At 47.1% G+C, this 19,634-nt stretch overlaps 1 protein-coding gene across 2 annotated transcripts; it reads right to left on the bottom strand.

Moving 5' to 3' along the window:
* Nucleotides 1-3,166: 3,166 nt before the first annotated feature.
* scml2 (Scm polycomb group protein like 2) lies at nt 3,167-18,338 on the bottom strand. 2 transcript variants are annotated; one of them, XM_062446293.1, is made up of 14 exons: nt 18,019-18,338; nt 15,377-15,514; nt 15,148-15,225; nt 14,949-15,019; nt 14,158-14,392; nt 13,646-13,734; nt 13,192-13,435; nt 8,896-9,188; nt 8,629-8,749; nt 8,239-8,442; nt 7,270-7,443; nt 5,061-5,195; nt 4,602-4,756; nt 3,167-4,483 (listed from the first exon to the last, which is right to left on the bottom strand). In XM_062446293.1, the coding sequence occupies exons 2-14, from the start codon at nt 15,396-15,398 to the stop codon at nt 4,358-4,360; spliced, it is 1,947 nt and encodes a 648-aa protein (XP_062302277.1). In that variant the 5' UTR covers nt 15,399-15,514; nt 18,019-18,338; the 3' UTR covers nt 3,167-4,357. The 2 variants fall into 2 exon arrangements, with proteins under 2 accessions (XP_062302277.1, XP_062302278.1); XM_062446294.1 differs by lacking the exon at nt 18,019-18,338 and adding an exon at nt 15,639-16,238.
* Between the last annotated feature and the right edge of the window lie 1,296 nt (nt 18,339-19,634).

Here is a 19,634-nt window from a genome sequence, read left to right as displayed (position 1 = left end):
TATGGCATGATGTGTCCAAAGTGGTGTCACCACTGCCACCAACACAACGACAACATTATATGACATTGTATTCTATGAATACCACAGCAACCCAAACATTGCTGTTCCTTTGTAAATCTGATGTAAAAATGTAGACATTAATTAACTACAACCGCTTGATACTCAGAGAATACGATCTGCAGGACTGACACTGTGTACGCTTGGAGAATGGAGAAGGGGGGCGTAAAAGCTGTGAACTAACTAGAATCTACACTTTTATCCTCACCATCCTCGCTGCCAAGCACCCTCCGTGTTTCTCTTTTATGTTTTCATCGATCGCATGCAATAACTAAGAAAAAATAAAAAGACACCATATCATTGTTTACTCTACCGAGGGACATGCCTGTTTGCTGTTCTGCCACCCCCAGAAAAAGAAGAAATCGTATTTATCATTTAGTTTTTTTTTTTATCTGTAATTACTGTTAAACGAATCAATAGATGTAAAAAAAAAAGAAGAAAAAAAATGTTTGACTGATTCTGTTTTGTATCGATGTGACCACCTGCTGGTGTTTAACTCGTACTGTATATGAAGTTACTGGACAATCACAGTCTCAAACACACAAATACTGGGTACCTGAGGTGCACTTGATTTAACTCTAAGGTCGAGACTGTTCCATTGGTCTAATCATTGTACTGTTTCAACGAAATCAGGATCACCCTGAATATTTGACTGTATTTGTGAGTGGCGTTTGACCCACCTGAGGTGAAGATATGACAGCAGATATCAGACAGCTGTGGTCAAAGACCGGGGGGTGTCGTTCGATGTGGTTGGTTCAGTAATCTGGCTCCTGTAATTCGTTCACCTATCTGAGGCTGTAGGTTTTGGCTCGGCAGGTTGAAGCACATATTTAAGTTGGTGACATCGGTTCAAATACTGTCCAGGTGGTTTGAGAACGTAGCTAGATATGAAGCTGGTTGGTGTTATGGGTTTGGATTACTTGGAAGTGGACATCATTTACATTAGAAAGATCATAGCGAGAGACGCTTAAGTAGACCTACATATCAGATGAACATTCACATGTCCACATGACTGGAAGAGAGTGGCCGGTGCAGCACAGTTTTGTGTTTTCTGATCACTTGATCAGGGTGTTTCGTTCCAGATCTGCTGTTAGCCCTGTAGGTACTGGGGTCGAATCCGTTTTGAACTGAAACCACTTGGAATTTATACGACAAAAAGAACCAAAATATTAGTTTGGCAAATCATATAATTTGCTTTTGTGCAACAGTAGGAGATTTTTGCGTTGTTGTTTTGCATTTAAAATGAATATGAATTTGAAAGGAAAGTGACCCCAGCCTTTCTATGCGGCCAGTGTGAACATGTTGATATCGTTTGACTCTGGTCTGAGTTGGCAACGCCAACACGGCCAACTAGGTCTATATGCACCCCATTCTGTGTCTAATGTGACCCAGCTCCTCGATTGTGTTGTAAAGAACATATTTTTAAACCACAGGGTATTTTATCCAGAGGTCTATTTTGCTAGAAGATCTAATCAAAGGTAAATTACCTTGATCAGTGGGGCCCCTCTGGCCCCTGACTGGGGCTAGATTAAAGGCGGTATTGCTGGACTCACTTGATGGCTTGTTACACATAACCATCTGGGAAGTTGCCTGTGGAAATTGTTTAGAAAGGGCAGGCATTTTCAAAAAATACTTGGCAAGGTGATTGGATAAACTTTATCACCATCGATCACAGGCTAACTTCAACCAAGTCAGTAGCTGCCAGTAGTTTCTCATAGGACGCGGATCTGTCCAAACCACTTGAGAAGATGGATTCTCGCATGGTCGTGATCTCGCGAATCCATCTTTCTCATAAGGTTAAGATTTAAGGCAGAATCTGAGTTTTCAACAGTCACAGTGTGTGAACAACAGCATGCTGTGTCCACCTGAAGAAGACACCTGGCACATTGAGACGTCATCTGTTTGAATACTGATCAGTGATGATCACTTTCTATCAATCTTTGTTGATGGTTTGTCCTTCTCAGTTCTCGGATTCAGTTTGGAGTTAGTTCAGCCACGTGCAGCACTTATCATTTTGACTGTTTCGTACTAAACTGAGATGCTTCTCATGGAGAGAAATGGTGGTGTTTTAAGTTGCTGTGAGAGCTTGCATCTGACTGTTTCCAGTTACCTGTAATGACATCATCACCGGTACAGGTGGGTAAAATCCTAATCTTTAGTGTGATAGCAGCACATCCCCGGCTATGTTTACTAACATATCTTGTATTAAATGAGAGATGTCAACATCCAAATGTTTCTGTTGCACTACTAATCAACAGTCCAACCAATCTGCGGAAAATGACGTTAAAGATGGATCACCAGGATGAGACCTGAGTCAATTATCAGAGTAAATGATGTGCGTTTTAACTTGCACTGGAGAGGCTCCTTCCTGGGTTGCACTGTTCTGGTTTCACGACACTAAATCAAATTCACCCCATGTATTGTAGGTAGTATTTGACTCAGGTCTGCGATGGGCATGGGCAGTTTGTTTTAGCCACACTGGTTCAGGGGGTGACATCAGAAAGGACCTCGCTTAGAACATGCTTTTCAACAAGTGGAAGTAGGTGTAGTACCACAGGAAGTGGAGGACAGTGTTACTGCGATGGGAACAAGAAGCTCCATGCCCCACCTAGCTAGAACAGGACACATTTGCATCCCAGACTTTTGTATTTTTGTACAAACATGTAAATACAACCTTTTTAACTAACAAAACACACAGACGAACAAAGAAACAAATGAAGAAAAGTTGCAAAGATTTCTTTGTTTTTGTAAAATGTTTTCAAAAAGTTTACATGATTGATTCCAAGCCTTTGTACATTTGGGAGCGGTGCAACACTGAATCTTGTAGTGATTATTGGTTTATTTTGGGGGTGAAATTTTGTGGGGGTCATGACTGTATATCTGGTTCTGTTGGACAGTCTGGCTGGCTGCTTAGTAACTGTGCATAGAAACGGCCAATAAATGTGATAGCGTTGAAAATGGAGAAGGCGTCAGCGTGTTGTTCATGGGTTGGGGTGTGTGTTTGTGTTGGTGTGTCCGCGTTTGTGTTACTTCAAGCAAGAGAAATTAATATTGATCTGTAAATATGGGAGAAGCGACTTGCCAACAGTCTCCAAGAAGAACCAAGGTGAACCGGGTTTAAACATTTTAATTGGTGAACAGTAGTTTAACAAACAGGCATTTCTCTGAAACGTTTTGATGTCAAAGTGAGTGTAGTGTGCTACAGAACCATGGATGACAATGCAGGAAGTTGTAAAGCACATCCAACGAGAGGAAGTCAAACGGAAAACCACAACGTTACGCAAAACACTACAATAGAAAAGTCTCTAGAAAAACAAAGACCTACCAAAACCTGAGATTCACAGTAAAGCAAAGCGGTTTCAAGTATATCAAGGTTTCAACAGCGAAGAAAGCCTTGTAGGTGAAAATGCTATTACAAAAAGACTGCTTTTGAATATACAGTAAGTAGTTCATATGAAAATGATGCCTTTTGACACAGTGAAATGATAAATATTCAAAGACAAATGCTTATTTTTATAATTGTTCAGAGACACTCTGCCCAGACCAGTAACTAAAATGGTAACGTTCTGGCATTTGTGACAGAACACAGTTTATCAACACACTTTATAATAGTAATACAGAGTTTACATTTAAATCAGTCACTTTATATCAATAAAGTGATCCAGTTCCATTACAGTTTGTTTACAGTATAAAATCCGATGTTAAAAAACACAACCTTTTTGGCTTCATTATGTACAAAAGAGTTTCTTCCCCTGTTGGACAGTAAGTATCTTCTGCTACATAATGGTATCTTTTCCCCAGTACTGATGGGTTGTTTGTTTCTTGTTTGTTTATAAATATTCTGTTCAACCTCTCCAATCAGAAGGCAAGATATCATCACATGTCCTAGGGCAAAAGCTCCAATTGGGGAACAAATCACAGAAAAGTCTGTGTCCAATGAAAATACCTCACCCTGAATGAACAGCCAATGAGAGCTGCCATCTGCAATGAGTTCCGGGGATTCCATGGTTATTTGATTTGGAGCGGTTTCACGTTGCACTATGGACTCCACACATTCTGACGTGACATTCTCCTGGCCAATGACAGTGTCTGTGACACACCAACAGGAAGCTCCAGGATCTGGTAGTGTGGCCTCAGGGCAGCGGGGTGGTAGGGGCTGAGTGTAGGAGAAGACTAAAGCAGGGATAGAGGTGTCGAGAGATCTGCAGGGGTGAGCAGCCCATCGTCGTGTGTAAATGTGTGTGTGTGTGTCTGAGTGTGTGCGCGTGTCTAAGTGTGCGTGCGTGTGTGTGTGGGTCCTCTACTGCTTGGTCTGTTTCAGTTTCTCAATGTGATTACATAGTTTGAGGGCAGGGCCTAATTTAAGGCCCATGTACTTCATGATGACGTCACTCCGCAACAGCATCAGGGCCTTGCCGTCGATCTCCTGCACACACACACACACAGTGTTATATATAAACACTATCATCAAGTGTTGCCATTCTAAGTTTGGAACTACCCCTAGGAACACAGGTACGAAACAGGAAGCAGGAAGTGTGACTCACGTGTTTCCTGAACAGCTCCAGGTGGGGTCCGAGCGTCTGTGGGTCGGCCTCGTGGACAAACCTGATGACGTCATCGACGGACCAGGATGCCGGGCCGCGGCCATCAGCTTCTCTGTCGGTGGTCAGGTGGTCTGGACCAGTAGTAGAACTGGGAGCTGAGGATCATAATCAAAATAATAATACGTTTTATTTGAGGCGCCTTTCTCGGCACTCAAGGACACCGTACAGGGGTACGCGAGATTACTTTATCGTGTGTTATCATGGGAAACACACATGCAAACACACGCGCCGTGAGTGACACGGTATATTGTCTCTATTTTAATTTTCTGTAGTCACCACACTGTTCCACTAGGTGGCAGTGTTAGGGTAGGATTTGGGATCCATTGCTTAGTGACTGTGGATCCCAAATCTGCATTGTTTGTGTGTGTGTGTGTGTGCGTGTATGTGTGTGTGTCCTACCCTCCACTCTTCTGGCCTGGCGTGTGATCCCCAGCTCAGGGGCGTTGGAACTCAGGCGGCGAAGGGGCGGGGCTTGGCCTGGATAGTGGGAAGAGTCTGACTTTGATAGGCCGTTCTCCCCGTGGGGATGGGGTTCTGGTGGTGGAGATGACGGCACACAGATACATTTGGTCATTATCAGATAGAGGTTTAGATATATTGTTACTGTCAGAGATCTACAGATTAAGTGGACAATTCCTTGTGACGCTTTGGTGATTTCTTCCTGATTTATTTTTCTGTTGTTGTACCAAAAAGGGACTTTCTGATTCCCATCCTCTGAAGTTTTATCTCTCCTAGTCTCTCATGCCTCTAAAGCTGCTTTAATCTGGATTAAACAGACAAAACATGAAAATACACATAATTTTATGTTCATGGTCATATATAGCAAATATAGGTCTTTGCGAAACTTCTTATAACTCAATAATCACAATTGTGGCTAAATAGGTGTTTTAGGTGCAATTTGTAGCATAATCAGGCATGACAGACATGAGAATCAAGGCAATACGATAGTATCCTAATCCTTATGGCTCTGCATTATTTTACCTTCTCTGTGCCCTCGATTATAACCAATTCAGTATAGTTTACCAGTTTAAATATCTTTATCGCTGACAGGATATCCGATTTAGCAGAAAGTCACTTTTTGGCGCAACAACGGACAAATACACAAGGATCAGGGTGTTGAAAAAGGAGAGCACAGTGACGTCTGGTGGTTAGCAGAAGTGATTACAGCCATTTAAACTCTAGGCTGCAGATGAAGCACTGGTAGTCTATGATGGTACGCCTCGATGATTTCACATTTCAAGGCTACGTGTGTTTATTTGGATCTTCTTATATTTATGTTCACACATTAAAGTGTTACAGTAAATGTATATGTAAAAGCATCTGCTAAATGAATAAATGTAAACGTTATAATAGTGTCAATTTGCTACAGTAAAAGGTTCTATGAAAATGTTCAACTGTAGCCTAGAGACTTTGTAATTTGCGACAAAGAGCGTAAAGAGTGGTCTAGAACCAACCATTTTTCCTATTTGAGATAGGTATTACCTCTGAGTGTGGAATTTGATTGTACCATGCCACAAGGTAAAAGAAAGGTGCATTAGAAGTTCCACTATAAAAAGTACCTTAATGTAGGATAAGATAAAATTGTTAACACATCTAATTATCGGGGGATAGGTGTAGGTAGTGAATTAGCCTCCAGGTTTAAACCCTCTATGGATATGAATCCCCATTGGATAAAAAGTGTCTGTTAAATAAACACGTTATTAAATGTTCCCCAACTCTTTATTGCTTCTTTCCTCCAGTAGCACCCATTTGATTTTCACCCTCCTGCTGATATCTGTCGGCTGTTCTACTATACTTTTTGTCTGCTCTTCTGCTCCACTCACAATAACATGTGATTTGCCTTCAAATAACAAGTGCTGCTTTCACTTCAGTCCAGGTTAGAGTCAAAACTTCAAATTCAATAATCAATGACATGGTTATCGTAATTTGACACAAGCTTCCCGAAAAATGGTTCCTCAACTGTGCGTACTACATTTGCGACACAAGTGCCAATGCTAGTGTCATATGCCCCCAAATCACTACTATCGATATCCCGATATTTTCAGACCGAGACACATCAGACACAAGATGCCACCATTATCTGAAAGATCTATAGATCTCATCTCATCAGGGAGATCTACAGAAATCACCATTAACAGAGACATCATTGTTATTGGCTAAATAACCAAACTGTAGCTGCACATGGTTCTGACAGGTCATCAATATCCCTCCCTTAATCTTAACTAACAACCAATAGGAAAGTGTTTCTCATTAGGAAAACAGCCACCCTTAAAAGTCTGTCAATCAAACATAATTAATGCTTCAACAGGAAGCAGGAGGCAGGATGTGGTCAAACGGAGGTAATCAGGTAGAGTGCTGTGTAAATACGATCATCCCGAGGAGTGTGTTTGTGTGTGTGTGTGTGTGCAGGTTGGTGTTTCAGAGACAGAAAGAGAGCATGTGTGTGTGTGTGTGTGTGTGCAGGCTGGTATTCGAGAGACAGTGAATGTGTGTGGGGTGTGAGAGGTTATCTTCTGTGGGGTGTCCGTCCGCGTGTGGGCGTTTGGAGAGGGGGGGTGGCACACACACACACATACACACACACACACACAAGCGCTCCAGTGCTCACCTGTCCTGTTCCTGTCATAGGTGTGTGTGTGGTTGGAGTAGGGGCTGAAGGGCTGGGAGCTGAAGAGGTTGGAGGTCTTGAGCTGGTGACACAGAGTCTCCAGGAAGCGGAGAACGAAGGAGGCACTGGACGCCCGGGGCAACTTCACGTACTGGCTGCCTCCCTCTGAACGCACTGACACAGAGGGAATAGAGTCACACACACACACCTATTACAAAACATCTATGGAAGAGGGAATCCCTCACTGGATGTTTGGGAGCGTTGTCTCTCTGAGGGGTTCGGGTTATTGGCGTGGGTTTGTGGGCGACTGTGAAGCCCTTTGTGACGTCGGGCTGAGTTAATTCGATTTGATCTGATTTGACACCCACCTTCAGAACACACAGGGACAACATGGTCAGACACACACCCTTTGAATTCTCAGGGATTGGGTTAGAGACACTGGCAAACACACAAACGTGACGCCCCCCTCACCCACCCCGAAACTGGGGGGTTCATTAGTGAGGGAGAGGGAGGGGAAGCAGATGGTCCAATGAGGTTACCCCCCCGTTCCCAATTCCCTTGTCTCCAACCCCAGCCCCCTTCCCAGGCCCCCCAGGGAGACAACCAATCAGGGCCTCCCAAACCAGGCTATCCCCACATATCACTTCCTATTAGCTTTGCACTGGTGACATCAGCTGCTGCTACAGGCTGTCCACAGAACAGAATAGCCCAGGGGTTCACACACACACACACATTGTGGATATTCCTTCTGCCTTAAACCAATTCCAGCTGCCTGATTGACTCTTGTGTGGCCCATTCCTTGTGGGAGTAGGAATAGAATTATCTAGAATTGGGCATACATATATGAATATCTAAAGAGTATCTGTGTATAGGATGTGTGTGTGTGTGTGTCTGCACAATCATTTACATACAGGCAGCAGAATGACCAACTCATTTCAAAAACGAACCTATCAGGTTGCACGCCCTTACCTCTGATGACCTCTCCACCGTCTGATTGGCTCTGTAGGAAGCTGTACAGGGTGGAGGGCTGGTGGGCGGAGTCTAGGCAGGCCTGTACAGCCTGCTGGAGGACGGCATTGACAGGGGCAGGACCAAAGTGGTCAGGAAGCTGCTGGACCAACTTCCTGTCCAGGTGAGGGCCACAGTCGCAGTGCTTGTTCACGTAGACACACACTGAGCACACACACACGCACACACAATAATACAAGTGAATAAAAAGATGGATGAATGGTAACTTTCCTTTAATTGAGGTTCCCAAAAACATTCCACGGTACTGTGTCAGGCAATCAAACTCAATTCCTGGTATTGCTAGTATTCAGTGAAACAGAGATGTGTGAATGTGTGTGTGCACGTCTTTACCTGTGGACCCCAGCCCATGTCCATTGTTCAGGCTGTCTGTGTGCCCCTGGCTCCCGTTGCCCCGTCTGCTTTCAGAGGCAGGGGGGGGCCCTGAGGACGACCCCAGAAAACGTGGCTTCCTCTGCAGAACACACCAAACACACCCCTCAGCTCACCGATCACAGAGCCCTCGGAAACAAACCTACCCCAAAAACAAACGTATCTCCACACTCACGCACTCCACAACCCCCCCGCCCCCCAACCTCCTCCCCGCCCTCTCCTCCTCACCTTGCTCCCCGGCTTGGGGCCTCTCTTCTTGTGAGGCCGCGGGGCCAGCGGGGGGCCGGTCCTGGGGGGGGCCTCGACGGCGGGGGCCCCGTTGACGGCGGCGGCGGCCGCTGCCTCGGCGGCGGCCTTCAGCAGGGCGATGGTCTGGATCTTGGGTCGCCGGCCCCTCACCCCCTTCCTGACAGGCAGGGGGGGCAGGGGGTGGGGCAGCCGGTAGGAGGACTGCATGGAGCGCCTGGTGGGGGGCGAGGGGCCGGAGGACACGGGGGCCAATAGGGCGCCTGGGAGGGTGACTGGAAGGATAGGACACAGCCATTCAGAAAAGGTTAGATGTGTGCAGATACAGAGAGACAAGACAGTCCCTTGTGTACCAGAAAACCCGGTACTGATGATCAACCAAAATAGATAAATAGATCAAAGCCAAATGTCCTAGAAGACAGCAGAGAGGAGACAGGGAAAGAAAAAGGGCTAATGGGAGGAGAGGAGAGAAGGAGGAGAGAGAGGCACGGAGGGAAGAGGAGGCAGGATTCTGTCGCTGTGTCACTTCGTTCACAGAAAGGGTATGGTTTCACTCCGTCATCAGTGATTGGCAGGTCTTTTGTCCCCTCCCCTCCCCCATGCAGCCCAGAGGTCACGGGTCGTTTCCCTGGGAGACCAGGCAGGTAAGCCCTCCCCGCTATGAAGGTGCACAGAGCACCTGGATTACACATCTCTCTCCTCTCTGCTCCTTTCTTCCCCTGGTTTCTTTCTTCAACTCATTTCCTTTCTCTTCCTCCTCCTCAACCCTCTCATTCCTCCCATCCCATCCCTTCCTCTCCTCTCTCCTCTTCTACTTTGATCCCAAGTCTCACATCACAATAGCCAAGTCAGAAGTTGCCATCAGTGTAAGGCAGAGTTTCTGGGTACATGTCTGGCCTGCCTTCTCCAGAATTTACATCTTATCAATCAGCCAGTCAAACACCCTCCACCCATCCACTCCATCTCCACCCATACCTCTCCCTCCCTCCATCAATAGAGGAAACCCCCCAGAGGGATAAGGCAGAGAGAGTGGTATTGTGGGATATACATCTCCAGCATTCAATCTGTCTGCATAATGAACTGATGTGTATCTTGTGTCTGTGCATGGGGTTGGCGGGGCATTTGTCATTTTTAATCCAAGTCCCTCCTTGCCTTGAATGGAGATACTGCAGTTAACGCGTTTACCAACTGTCCAATAATCCAATTCCAATCCAGTGTGTGTGTACTTGGCTTTCTCCCATGGCCAGATTCCCAGAAGCTCTGACTGGATGAGCTCTCTAAACTGACCAATCCCAGGAGGGTTTATGGTGTAGTCAGCAGGTACAGAGGTCTTCAACAGCAGCCAGTAGTGATGAGGAAGGATATGTCACTTGGTGCTAAACTACCAAATGCCCACCAGATCATGGCATCAACTAGGGCCCTTCTTTTACCAAGACCTTGACAGAACCTCTCTCCGTCGGCGCTGGTGTGTCTCTCTGTCTCCTAGTGTAGGGGCGTCTTTCAGACTACACTGCAGTGTGAGGCAGGGGCATATGGACCTCATCACAACTCTGTGATTCTACTGTGACCCAGTGACCTGAGTGGGCCGCTGCCGGGGGCTTGTGTGTGTGTGTGTGTGTGTGCGTGTGTAGGCGGGGGTGGGTGCTGTGTGAAGTGTGTCTGCTGGCGGGCTGTGGAGTGGGTGAAGGATTTGGGGTTCACCTCAAGCCTAATCACCCCTCCCCCCTCCTGGAATATTTGACGGGGGGAGGGGGGGGTCTGGGCAGTGTTCGCTCAGGAGAAGAAATGACAGACGGAATGAAAGAAAGAAAGGGGGAACATGAAGAAAGAGAGGGAGTCTGGAAAGAAACATAGAAGAAGACCAGTCAGAACACCTTCATAACCTAGAATCATCCACCTTCAGCACAGACACAGACCAGACTAGCTGCTCTATAATACTACTAAGATTACTCACTCAGACCAGACAAACTGCTCTATAATACTACTAATATTACTCACTCAGACCAGACTAGCTGCTCTATAATACTACTAAGATTACTCACTTAGACCAGACTAGCTGCTCTATAATACTACTAATTTCACTCACTCCAACCAGACTAGCTGCTCTATAATACTACTAAGAATACTCACACAGATAATTAGAGTTAAGTGTCTGATTGAAAAGGAGGGAACAATCATACAACTAAAACACAACTTCTATACAACCTCAAATTATACACACCATTTCCAACATGCAGTCTGTTGCACAAAGATCACCTCATTCCCTCTCAGACTTGTTCACTATAACAGTGTTTTTTTAAGAGGTATACATGCACATGGACACACACACACAAGCACTTTCTCACACATCAAGGTCACAAACACGCACAAAAATACACTCTCACACACACACATACACACACACTCTCGCACATAGGTCACACAGAGTGGAAAGTGACTTCCTGCTAATGTTTTTTTTTAAATAGCATGTTAAAAGAGAAAGTTAGAGGGTGAGGGGAAGAGAGAATGGAGACGAGGAGGGAGCGATAGTGAATAGATGGACGAGGGCAGAGAGAGAAGCAAAGGAGAAGAGATCAAAGAAAAACAGAAAAAGGAGGACTAGAAGTCGGTTAAACGCTGCACATTCTTCAAGAGGAAATGACACAGACAGAGAGAGAGGCAGACAAGACTTACCAGGCCAGCACACGGGTCAGGGCTACCTCTCTGGCACAGCAGCAGTGTTACAATCCCCAGTAGTAGCGGCAGTAACAAGCAGTAGCAGAAGTATCTAACCCTTCAGTAACCCCGCTAGCAGTTCCTCTCTGGGCCCCAGCTGGCTGCTGCTAGCAGTTAGCCCCAGCAAGGAGGGAAGAGAACCTCTAGAACACTGCTCTGTCTATCTCTCTCTCTCTCCACCTCGGAAGATCTACCTCTTTCTCTCTCTCTGCTTTCCGTCAAATGCTCTCTCTCTCTTTCTCTCTTCCTCCAATGCTCCCTCTTTCTCTCTCTCTCTCTCTCTCTCTCTCTCTCTCTCTCTCTCTCTCTCTCTCTCTCTCTCTCTCTCTCTCTCTCTCTCTCTCTCTCTCTCTCTCTCTCTGTCTCTGCCTCTCTCTCTCCCCGGCACTCGTCCACAACAAAGAGCACGCTGCAGCTAGCAGAGCAAAGGCAGCACTCCCTGGGTGAACGAGCCCCGGGCTGATTAGCATAGGGGGGGGGGGGAGGGGGCAGCAGTGAGGGGGGGTGGGGGCAGAGGGGGGAGGGGCCCCTTATCCCTTCAGCGTGTTATCAGTGGCCCATATTGACTCTCTCCGGCAGTCTACTGCGTGGTGTGTGTGTCTGTGCATGTTTGTGTGGTCAGAGATTGTGTGCTTGGCGGGGGGGGGGGGGAGGTTAGAAAGCAGAGGGGGTGCGTGAGGATTTGAAAGGCAGGGGGGTTTGGCGGTGAGGTAGGGGGTGGGGGTTAAAATGGATCAGACTGACTGAGGCGAGGGGTATGCATTAGCCCCCCCCCCAGTGTAACCCTAGCCTATTGAGACCAGGACACAGTGTGGGACCCACACACAGAGGAGAGACAAGAGTTCTCAGCCCTGCTAAACCACCCCACAGGAATCCCCACTTGAACGCCCCCCCCACCTCAGACACATACATTACAGAGGTGATGGGTCTATTATCACCTTTAAAAGCCTCCTCTAGCCCTGGAGACACACACACACAGACCCAACAATAAAACCTCAGATAACAGTCAACTCGTGATGTCCTCATCTAAACACAAGGGTGCACACACACACACACCAAAGTATATCTCACAAACACACACATACATATACAAGACCCAAGGCCACCAACTCAAAACAAGACACAAAAAAACAAACACTGCTGCTGCTACACACACACACATAGAAACTGGAGATAGCCTGTCCCTGACTGTTCTTGGGTCTATCCAGGCCCACAGCCCAAGCTAGAATTCAGCTGATCCCACATCTGTAGAACGTTCTACTGTCGCCGTAGCGATGAACACAGGAAGTGAGTTATAAATCCCCCCCCCCCCGGAGGAGAACCTGATAGAGACCATGTACAGAAATTTAATCGACACCATCCATCAAGTGCACAGCAAACACAAATCACCCTATTTTTACACACACACACACACATTCGTAACCACATTTATTCACACACACACAAGTCAATATAAACAGACCAACGCACTACACCAATACACTCATACAGAGTGAGTGCTTCCACAGATCTGAGGACAAGCTCTGGCGCGCTCTGCTGGTAAAGGGTGGCGACGACACTTACAGAAGTTTCCGGGTGGCTGGATGCTGTGTTTGGTGAGGCAGCACCACCCCACAGGGAAGATGTCTCTGCTGTCGTAGCTGCACCAGTAGTCGAAGGCCCCGCGCCAGCCGTCGAACATGACAAAGATCTCATCCCCTCGCACCTCGCCCACGGTGGCGGGGCAGATGAGGTATGGGTTCTTTCTGTCCACCGCCTCCAACTTCATACCGGGCTGGAAGTGGTTCTGGGACGGCCTGGAGGGCTCCTGGGTAAGGGAACACACACACACACAGAAAAAAACATGCAACCGTGCAAACAAACACACACATACAGGAACATGCACTCCCCCCACACACATGTATAGGTGAGAATGGAGTCCGTTTTGTGACTTTGTAGAACGTAGTGGGCTGTGTGTGTGTGTGTGTGTGTGTGTGTGGGGGGGGGGTGTTAGTGAAGGGCAAAGAGAGGGGATGACCTTCTTGAATGCTGCAGTAGGGGCCATCTCTGCTCCACTCAATGTCCTCAGGAGAAACATGGGCCAGGAAGAGGCATTCATCCTGAAGCCTAGCCATATATACACACACACACACACACACACACCACACACACACACACACACACACACACAGACACACACACATACACACACAAGGGAACAATACCAAATCAGCCCCTTCAAGACATGAGCAACACGGACACTGAATCATTATCATATCACAACAATACAAATGATCAGTACCAAAAATATGATTAATGATCAAAACAGAAACGATAAGGAGCACCTTGTCCACGATATTATATATATATACAGCTCTGGAAAAAAAATCCTTTTTACCCTTCTATTCTTCACTCAAAATTGGCCTTCTCAACCTTTTTTAACATGAAAGAAAAAGGTGCAGTGGTCTAATTTTTTTTCTCCCAGAGCTGTATGTTTCTGTTAAAATCTATGGAAGGTATTCCTGAACCAATCAGAGTGCAGCGTTCTACCCAGTGGCGGCTGGAGCATGTCTCCCCTTCTCTCGCAGCTGCCGATTGGCTGTATGTCAGACGAGTCCACCAATCGCCAAAAGTCATTGGTGTTGTCGCTGCCGTCCAGGCGGAGACGCAGGCGCGTTCCCATCATGCCCATCACCGTGGCGATGGAGACCGAAGTGGAGTTGCGAGGGTCGCGAGCCTCTAGCTTCATCCCCACCTTGAAGTCGTTGGTGGGCGGGACCCTGGACTGTAGACAAGACTGGGTTAGCGTCACAATCGCTTCCTCCCTCACTGGTCAGCCGTGGGCCTCGATCTCGGCTCCTCGGACTCACACCTGTACCTGACCGCCTTTCATAAACACCCGCTTAAGCCAGCCACCACCAAAAAGCTCCCAATTCCAATGTGAGGATGGATTTGAACTGAGAGCAAAAGAGAGAGACGGGCATATAGATCGAGAGAGTGAGTGAGAGAGAGAGTGAGAGAGGAAGAGAAATAGTGGGAGCAAGACCGAGAGAGACGGTGAGACAGAGTGAGAGAGGAAGTGAGAGACGAGAAAGAGACAGAGAGTGAGAAACATTGAGAGACCGAGAGCGAGAGAGTGAGTGAATGAGAGACAGAGATATAGAGTAAGAGATAAGAGAAACAGAGAGAGAGAGAGAGAGAGATACTTTTTGACTTTTAAAGATACCTTTATTGGGCAGTTAGAACTGCCAGCTAACCAAGCAGTTTCAGAGAGAGAGAGAGAGAGAGAGAGAGAGAGAGAGAGAGAGAAAGAGAGAGACCGCATGAGAGAGAAAGCATACCTGTCTGAAGCAGCAGGGAGACGCGGCGATGGAGGAGGTCTCTCTCAGGTAGTCTTCCCAGCTGAAGGGTTCTGGGTAGAACAACAAGCTAGTTAGAAGGACCCAAGGTCCTTGGTCACATCAACAGAGCGCTCTAGGGTTCTCCAGCCGACACACGTCTATGAGGAGACCGGGGTCTAGAAGTGAAGGCATCACCAACCAGAGGTGGACTTCTCCCCAGGAGAACCAGCCATGGTGGTGCTTCTGCCTGGCCTGTCTGTCCTCTCGTCTCTCTGGTCTGGAAGACACATGCAACATCGCTATTGTTGTTGATGTTATTATGGTTCTCATCGTTGCTCTTGTCGTGCGAGTCCAGTGACTGTCCTTAGCAACCATGAAAAACCATCGATCCGTCTGTCAATCAACCGATCAACCAATCAATGGCGTACCTCTCAGAGGAGTCCTGCCCATGGCGTCAGGTACCTGTGACCCCAGACTGGAGACAGGTCACCCAGGTGACCTGCGATGACCCCCAGGTGACGAGGATCAGGTGACTGGCAACCCCCTAGACCTGCAGCACAGAATTCCTAAAACACGCGTGCACACACACACACAAAACACAGAGAAGTACACCTTCAACGTATCTGACTACACAGACGCTAGTAACACACGCTTTGTACATATGGAGATGCAAAATAACAACACACACACATTCTCAACTGCTGCCACCACAGAAGAAGACAGGGGAGGTCTGGAGGGTGAGAAGGAGGAAGTGTTGAATCGGGCCGAGCCTTAGTCGAGGGCTGGCTTCACTCTGGCTGAGGTGTGGAGGAAGCCTGATCCAGGTTGTATATCCACAGGGTGAGAGGGCTGGATGGGAGATATTTGGCTTCAGATGGTCTTCGTTGGTCTGCTCCGGTAGGAGGCTCTATGGCTACAAGGTCTCTTCCCCCCCCAACAGCTCTCTTTTCCTCTCTCTGTCTTACACTGTAACTGCCCTCGGGGATCAAAGCAGAGGTGCTCTCTTCTCTTTCTGTCTTCCTCTCTTCATCTCTCTCTCTCTCTCTCTCTCTCTCTCTCTGCCCTTTTCTTTCTTAGCGTGTACCGTTTCTCCCTCTGGCTCTGTCCTTCTCTCTCTTTCCCTCTCTGTATCGGTCTCTCTCTCTCTCTCTCTCTCTCTCTCTCTCTAGCTCTGTCTCTCTCTAGCTCTGTCTCTCTTTAGCTCTAGATTTCTCCAGCGCTCTCCCTCCTATTCCCTTTCCCAATCCCTGCCTCCGTGATCCTGACAACGGTGACGTCTCCTCCCTCTCCCTCTGTCTTTCTCTCTTCCTATACTCTTTCTGAGCGGGTCTCTGCTCTTCCCCTCCTGTCCCCCTCCCCCTTCCCCTCCCCAGCCGAGGGTCTTATTGAGACAGTAACCATAAAGATTCCAGAGCGGGCCTGTTTGAAGCAGACAACTCCTCCGAGACATGAAAAGGATTCCACACACTCCCATTATCAGACCTCGTCTGCATTCTCATTGGTCGCCCTCCCTTCCAGGAGGGGGGCAGGCCACGCCCCCGTGATAGGGCGTCCTTAAGAGAGGCCGGAACCAAACCAAGCTAACCTTAACCACTGAGCCACTACAGAACTTTACAGGCCTGGGGGGGAACTGAGTCTGTAACAGTCTCTAAATAACACTAACAACACGAACAACAACAGAGAGTGGACACGGTCAAATCAGATCTGTGATCAGTAGCTGTAGGGGGAGGGGAGGAGGTTTACGACTAGTGGAAGGTGTCGTTAGCTGGATTACACTTCCTGACCACAGATGGACCACAGAAAATTCAACTGGAGTTGAAGGAGCATTTCAGCTACAACACTACTGGCATGCATAGCTCATGTCCAAACCCTTACAGTTCTCCCTCTCTCACCCCATTTATACTGAGGAGTGAGTTAAGCAAATTCAAGTCTCAAATCTACAAATAATTTTGGTTCAGCATCCCTATCTAGGTCTAGTCCCACATAGATCTAGCTACAGCACATATGTCTCTCCTGTACTATTTGGATTTAGCCTCTGTATTTTAGTATCGTTCTAAAGTCTCAGAATCTAATCTCAGAATGTAGATCTCGTCTAGGGTAGGTAATGGCTAGGTCTACACAGTATCTAGATAATAGCACTATTTGGGTCTAGCAACAGTATCTCATGAGGAATCAGGTTGAGTTACCTAAAAAAACACAATACACTGCAAGTCAATTCCCAAAAAACAATCGATCGAGCACAATCGAGTAGGCAATTAGGCCTAATAAGTGCTATAAACACTGTATTAAGTACTCAATAACACAACGCCAACACACACAAGCCACGCCAAGCCACAACTTAGACGCGCCGATGGAGAAATTGTTACACATATCCCAACAAGCTACGAGATGCTCAATCGTCCAGATAAGGCCGCTGATAAGGCCGCTAAGTAATGTCAAAGGTGGAGAAGCCCTAGGGGGCGTGTCCCCGACTCGGCGGCGATCACCTCCACGGTGGGCGTTAACTGAGTATCATGCTGCGAGATGTCCAACACCGACTGTTGTTATTACTGAAACAAAACAACACTGTAATAACATTATAAGGAGTTGCACAACACCATACCGTATTCACCCGATGACCAAAAAAACCCACAACCTTTAATAACCGACGTGTTAGTCTGAAGATTAGGTTATATGAATATGGTGACTCTTAACGCAACTAACACCGCGTGCTGAAGTGTGTGGTTAAGTGACGCATTTTGTTGATAAGCGTTCTGTTCACGTGAAATATGTTGTCTGAAGGCTATGCGAGTCGGCCTTACGCTTCCTTGTTGTAGTTTTTTTTACTGTATAAAGTAGTACGTTAAATGTACAGGTCCACCGACACGCAGCAAATCTAAACGAATAGCCAACGGTTGCTAGATTGTGGCGCTGGAAAATACGCACTGAATTGACAACAACACACACTTGGGTTTTCCTTTTCGTCACTAATTCTTGGACCTTCGGTTGACACAATACACGCTACTGCACAGCGCAGAGTGCGCTTCACATGGCTGAAAACGTCAAAGGAATGAAGCACCTCGATTCTCACCGTTTGGAGAAGGTATTCCAATGCGATCCTTCAGTTTCCATCAGATGTGGGTCGCCATATTCAGAGCACAGCATGTCTTCGCGCATGTCCAACAGGGAACTGCAATTCACGTTGTAAACTGGAGCTTTTGCTGTAGCATTAAATAATCATAATTACGTCTCGAATGTGGCTTTTCTTTACACGGAAATTAACGAAATGACACAAGGAAACGAAAAAATAGCTTGAAGGTGTTTTCAGTTTAGTCTTTTACGGCACCGAATGACACTATATGACACTGTGTGTGTGTGTGTGTGTGTGTGTGTGTGTGTGTGTGTGTGTGTGTGTGTGTGTGCGTGCGTGCGTGTGTGTGTGTGTGTGTGTGTGTGTGTGTGTGTGTGAGAGAGAGAGAGAGAGAGAGAGAGAGAGAGAGAGAGAGAGAGAGAGAGAGAGAGAGAGAGAGAGAGAGAGAGAAAGAGAAAGAGAGAAAGAAAGAAAGAGAGAGTGACAACCAGACAGGTCAATACAGCAGAGATAGAGAGGGAATCCGTCTTTGCCCGCTGTACTGCATTGTTCTAGAAAAAAGCCAGCTTTTACAGGTATGCTCGGGGAGTGTGACGTCTCAGACACAACTCTCTGGAACGCTCAGGATGCGATCCCGCCCCCTGGTCCACATGCCCGGTTCTGCTGTGCTGCTATAGGCTGGAGGGTAGGAGGTGTATGTTAGGTGGTATTTCCTCTTGTTCTATTGGTTGAGAGTGCCGCCACTCACAGGAATGCTGGTGCTGCTGGCTGGAACGGTAACGGTACGGTACCAGGATCGAGCTGCCAGCTGTATGCTGAACGCGGTTTTGGATGATAACAGTATAGGACACGTCGCAATCAGGAGATGCAAGCGGAATCTCGCTGTTCATTTCGAAGATTCTAGTAAGTGTTCATATCTATAGAGACATAGCGATGTATTGTGAATCTGTGCGGTTTCATATTATATTGGGTGTGTTAAACTAAAGCCACTTAATCTTTCCTGAATGTGGTGCTGTCTGTTAGGTTCGATGCTTAGCAGAGACCAAACGGCTGAGCGCATATCTAACCTGAGGCTTTTTAACATAATCCGTCTCTGTCACCAAGGAGGATGAAAAGCAGGTTGTGATAAACACGTTTATCTCGTTGAAATATTTAAGGTGAGGTCTACATGATGCGCGCGGTCGTCGTGATCGATATGTTGCATATGCATTTTATGGCGATGCAAAGAGTGTGGGCTGGAGCGCGTGGATAGCACTGGAATGGTGGATCATAGCGCGACGAGGAGACGCAGTTATATTGCAGACTAGCGTCTTTCTCGCACACACACACGCGCGCACACACACCTCCCAAACACACCATCTCTTTCTCACAAACAAACCATATCTCACACGCACTATCTCTCTCTCACACATACACACACCCTCTCTTTCTCACTCGCACGCCATCTCTCTCCCTCACAAATACACACTTATCGTCCTTCATAAACACATGCACGTAACGTGTCTCTCTCTCTCTCATGTAGCATCTTTCTCCCACACACACACCTGACAACTCTCTCGCTCAATTTCTTGCTCTCTCACCCCCTCCCTCTCTCTTCGTTTCACTCACTCCTGCAC

This window comes from Osmerus eperlanus, chromosome 21 (assembly GCF_963692335.1).
Source record: "Osmerus eperlanus chromosome 21, fOsmEpe2.1, whole genome shotgun sequence".
Lineage (NCBI taxonomy): Eukaryota > Metazoa > Chordata > Actinopteri > Osmeriformes > Osmeridae > Osmerus > Osmerus eperlanus.
The sequence above is the reverse complement of the archived record's forward strand: the minus strand, read 5'-3'. Positions and strand labels throughout refer to the sequence as shown.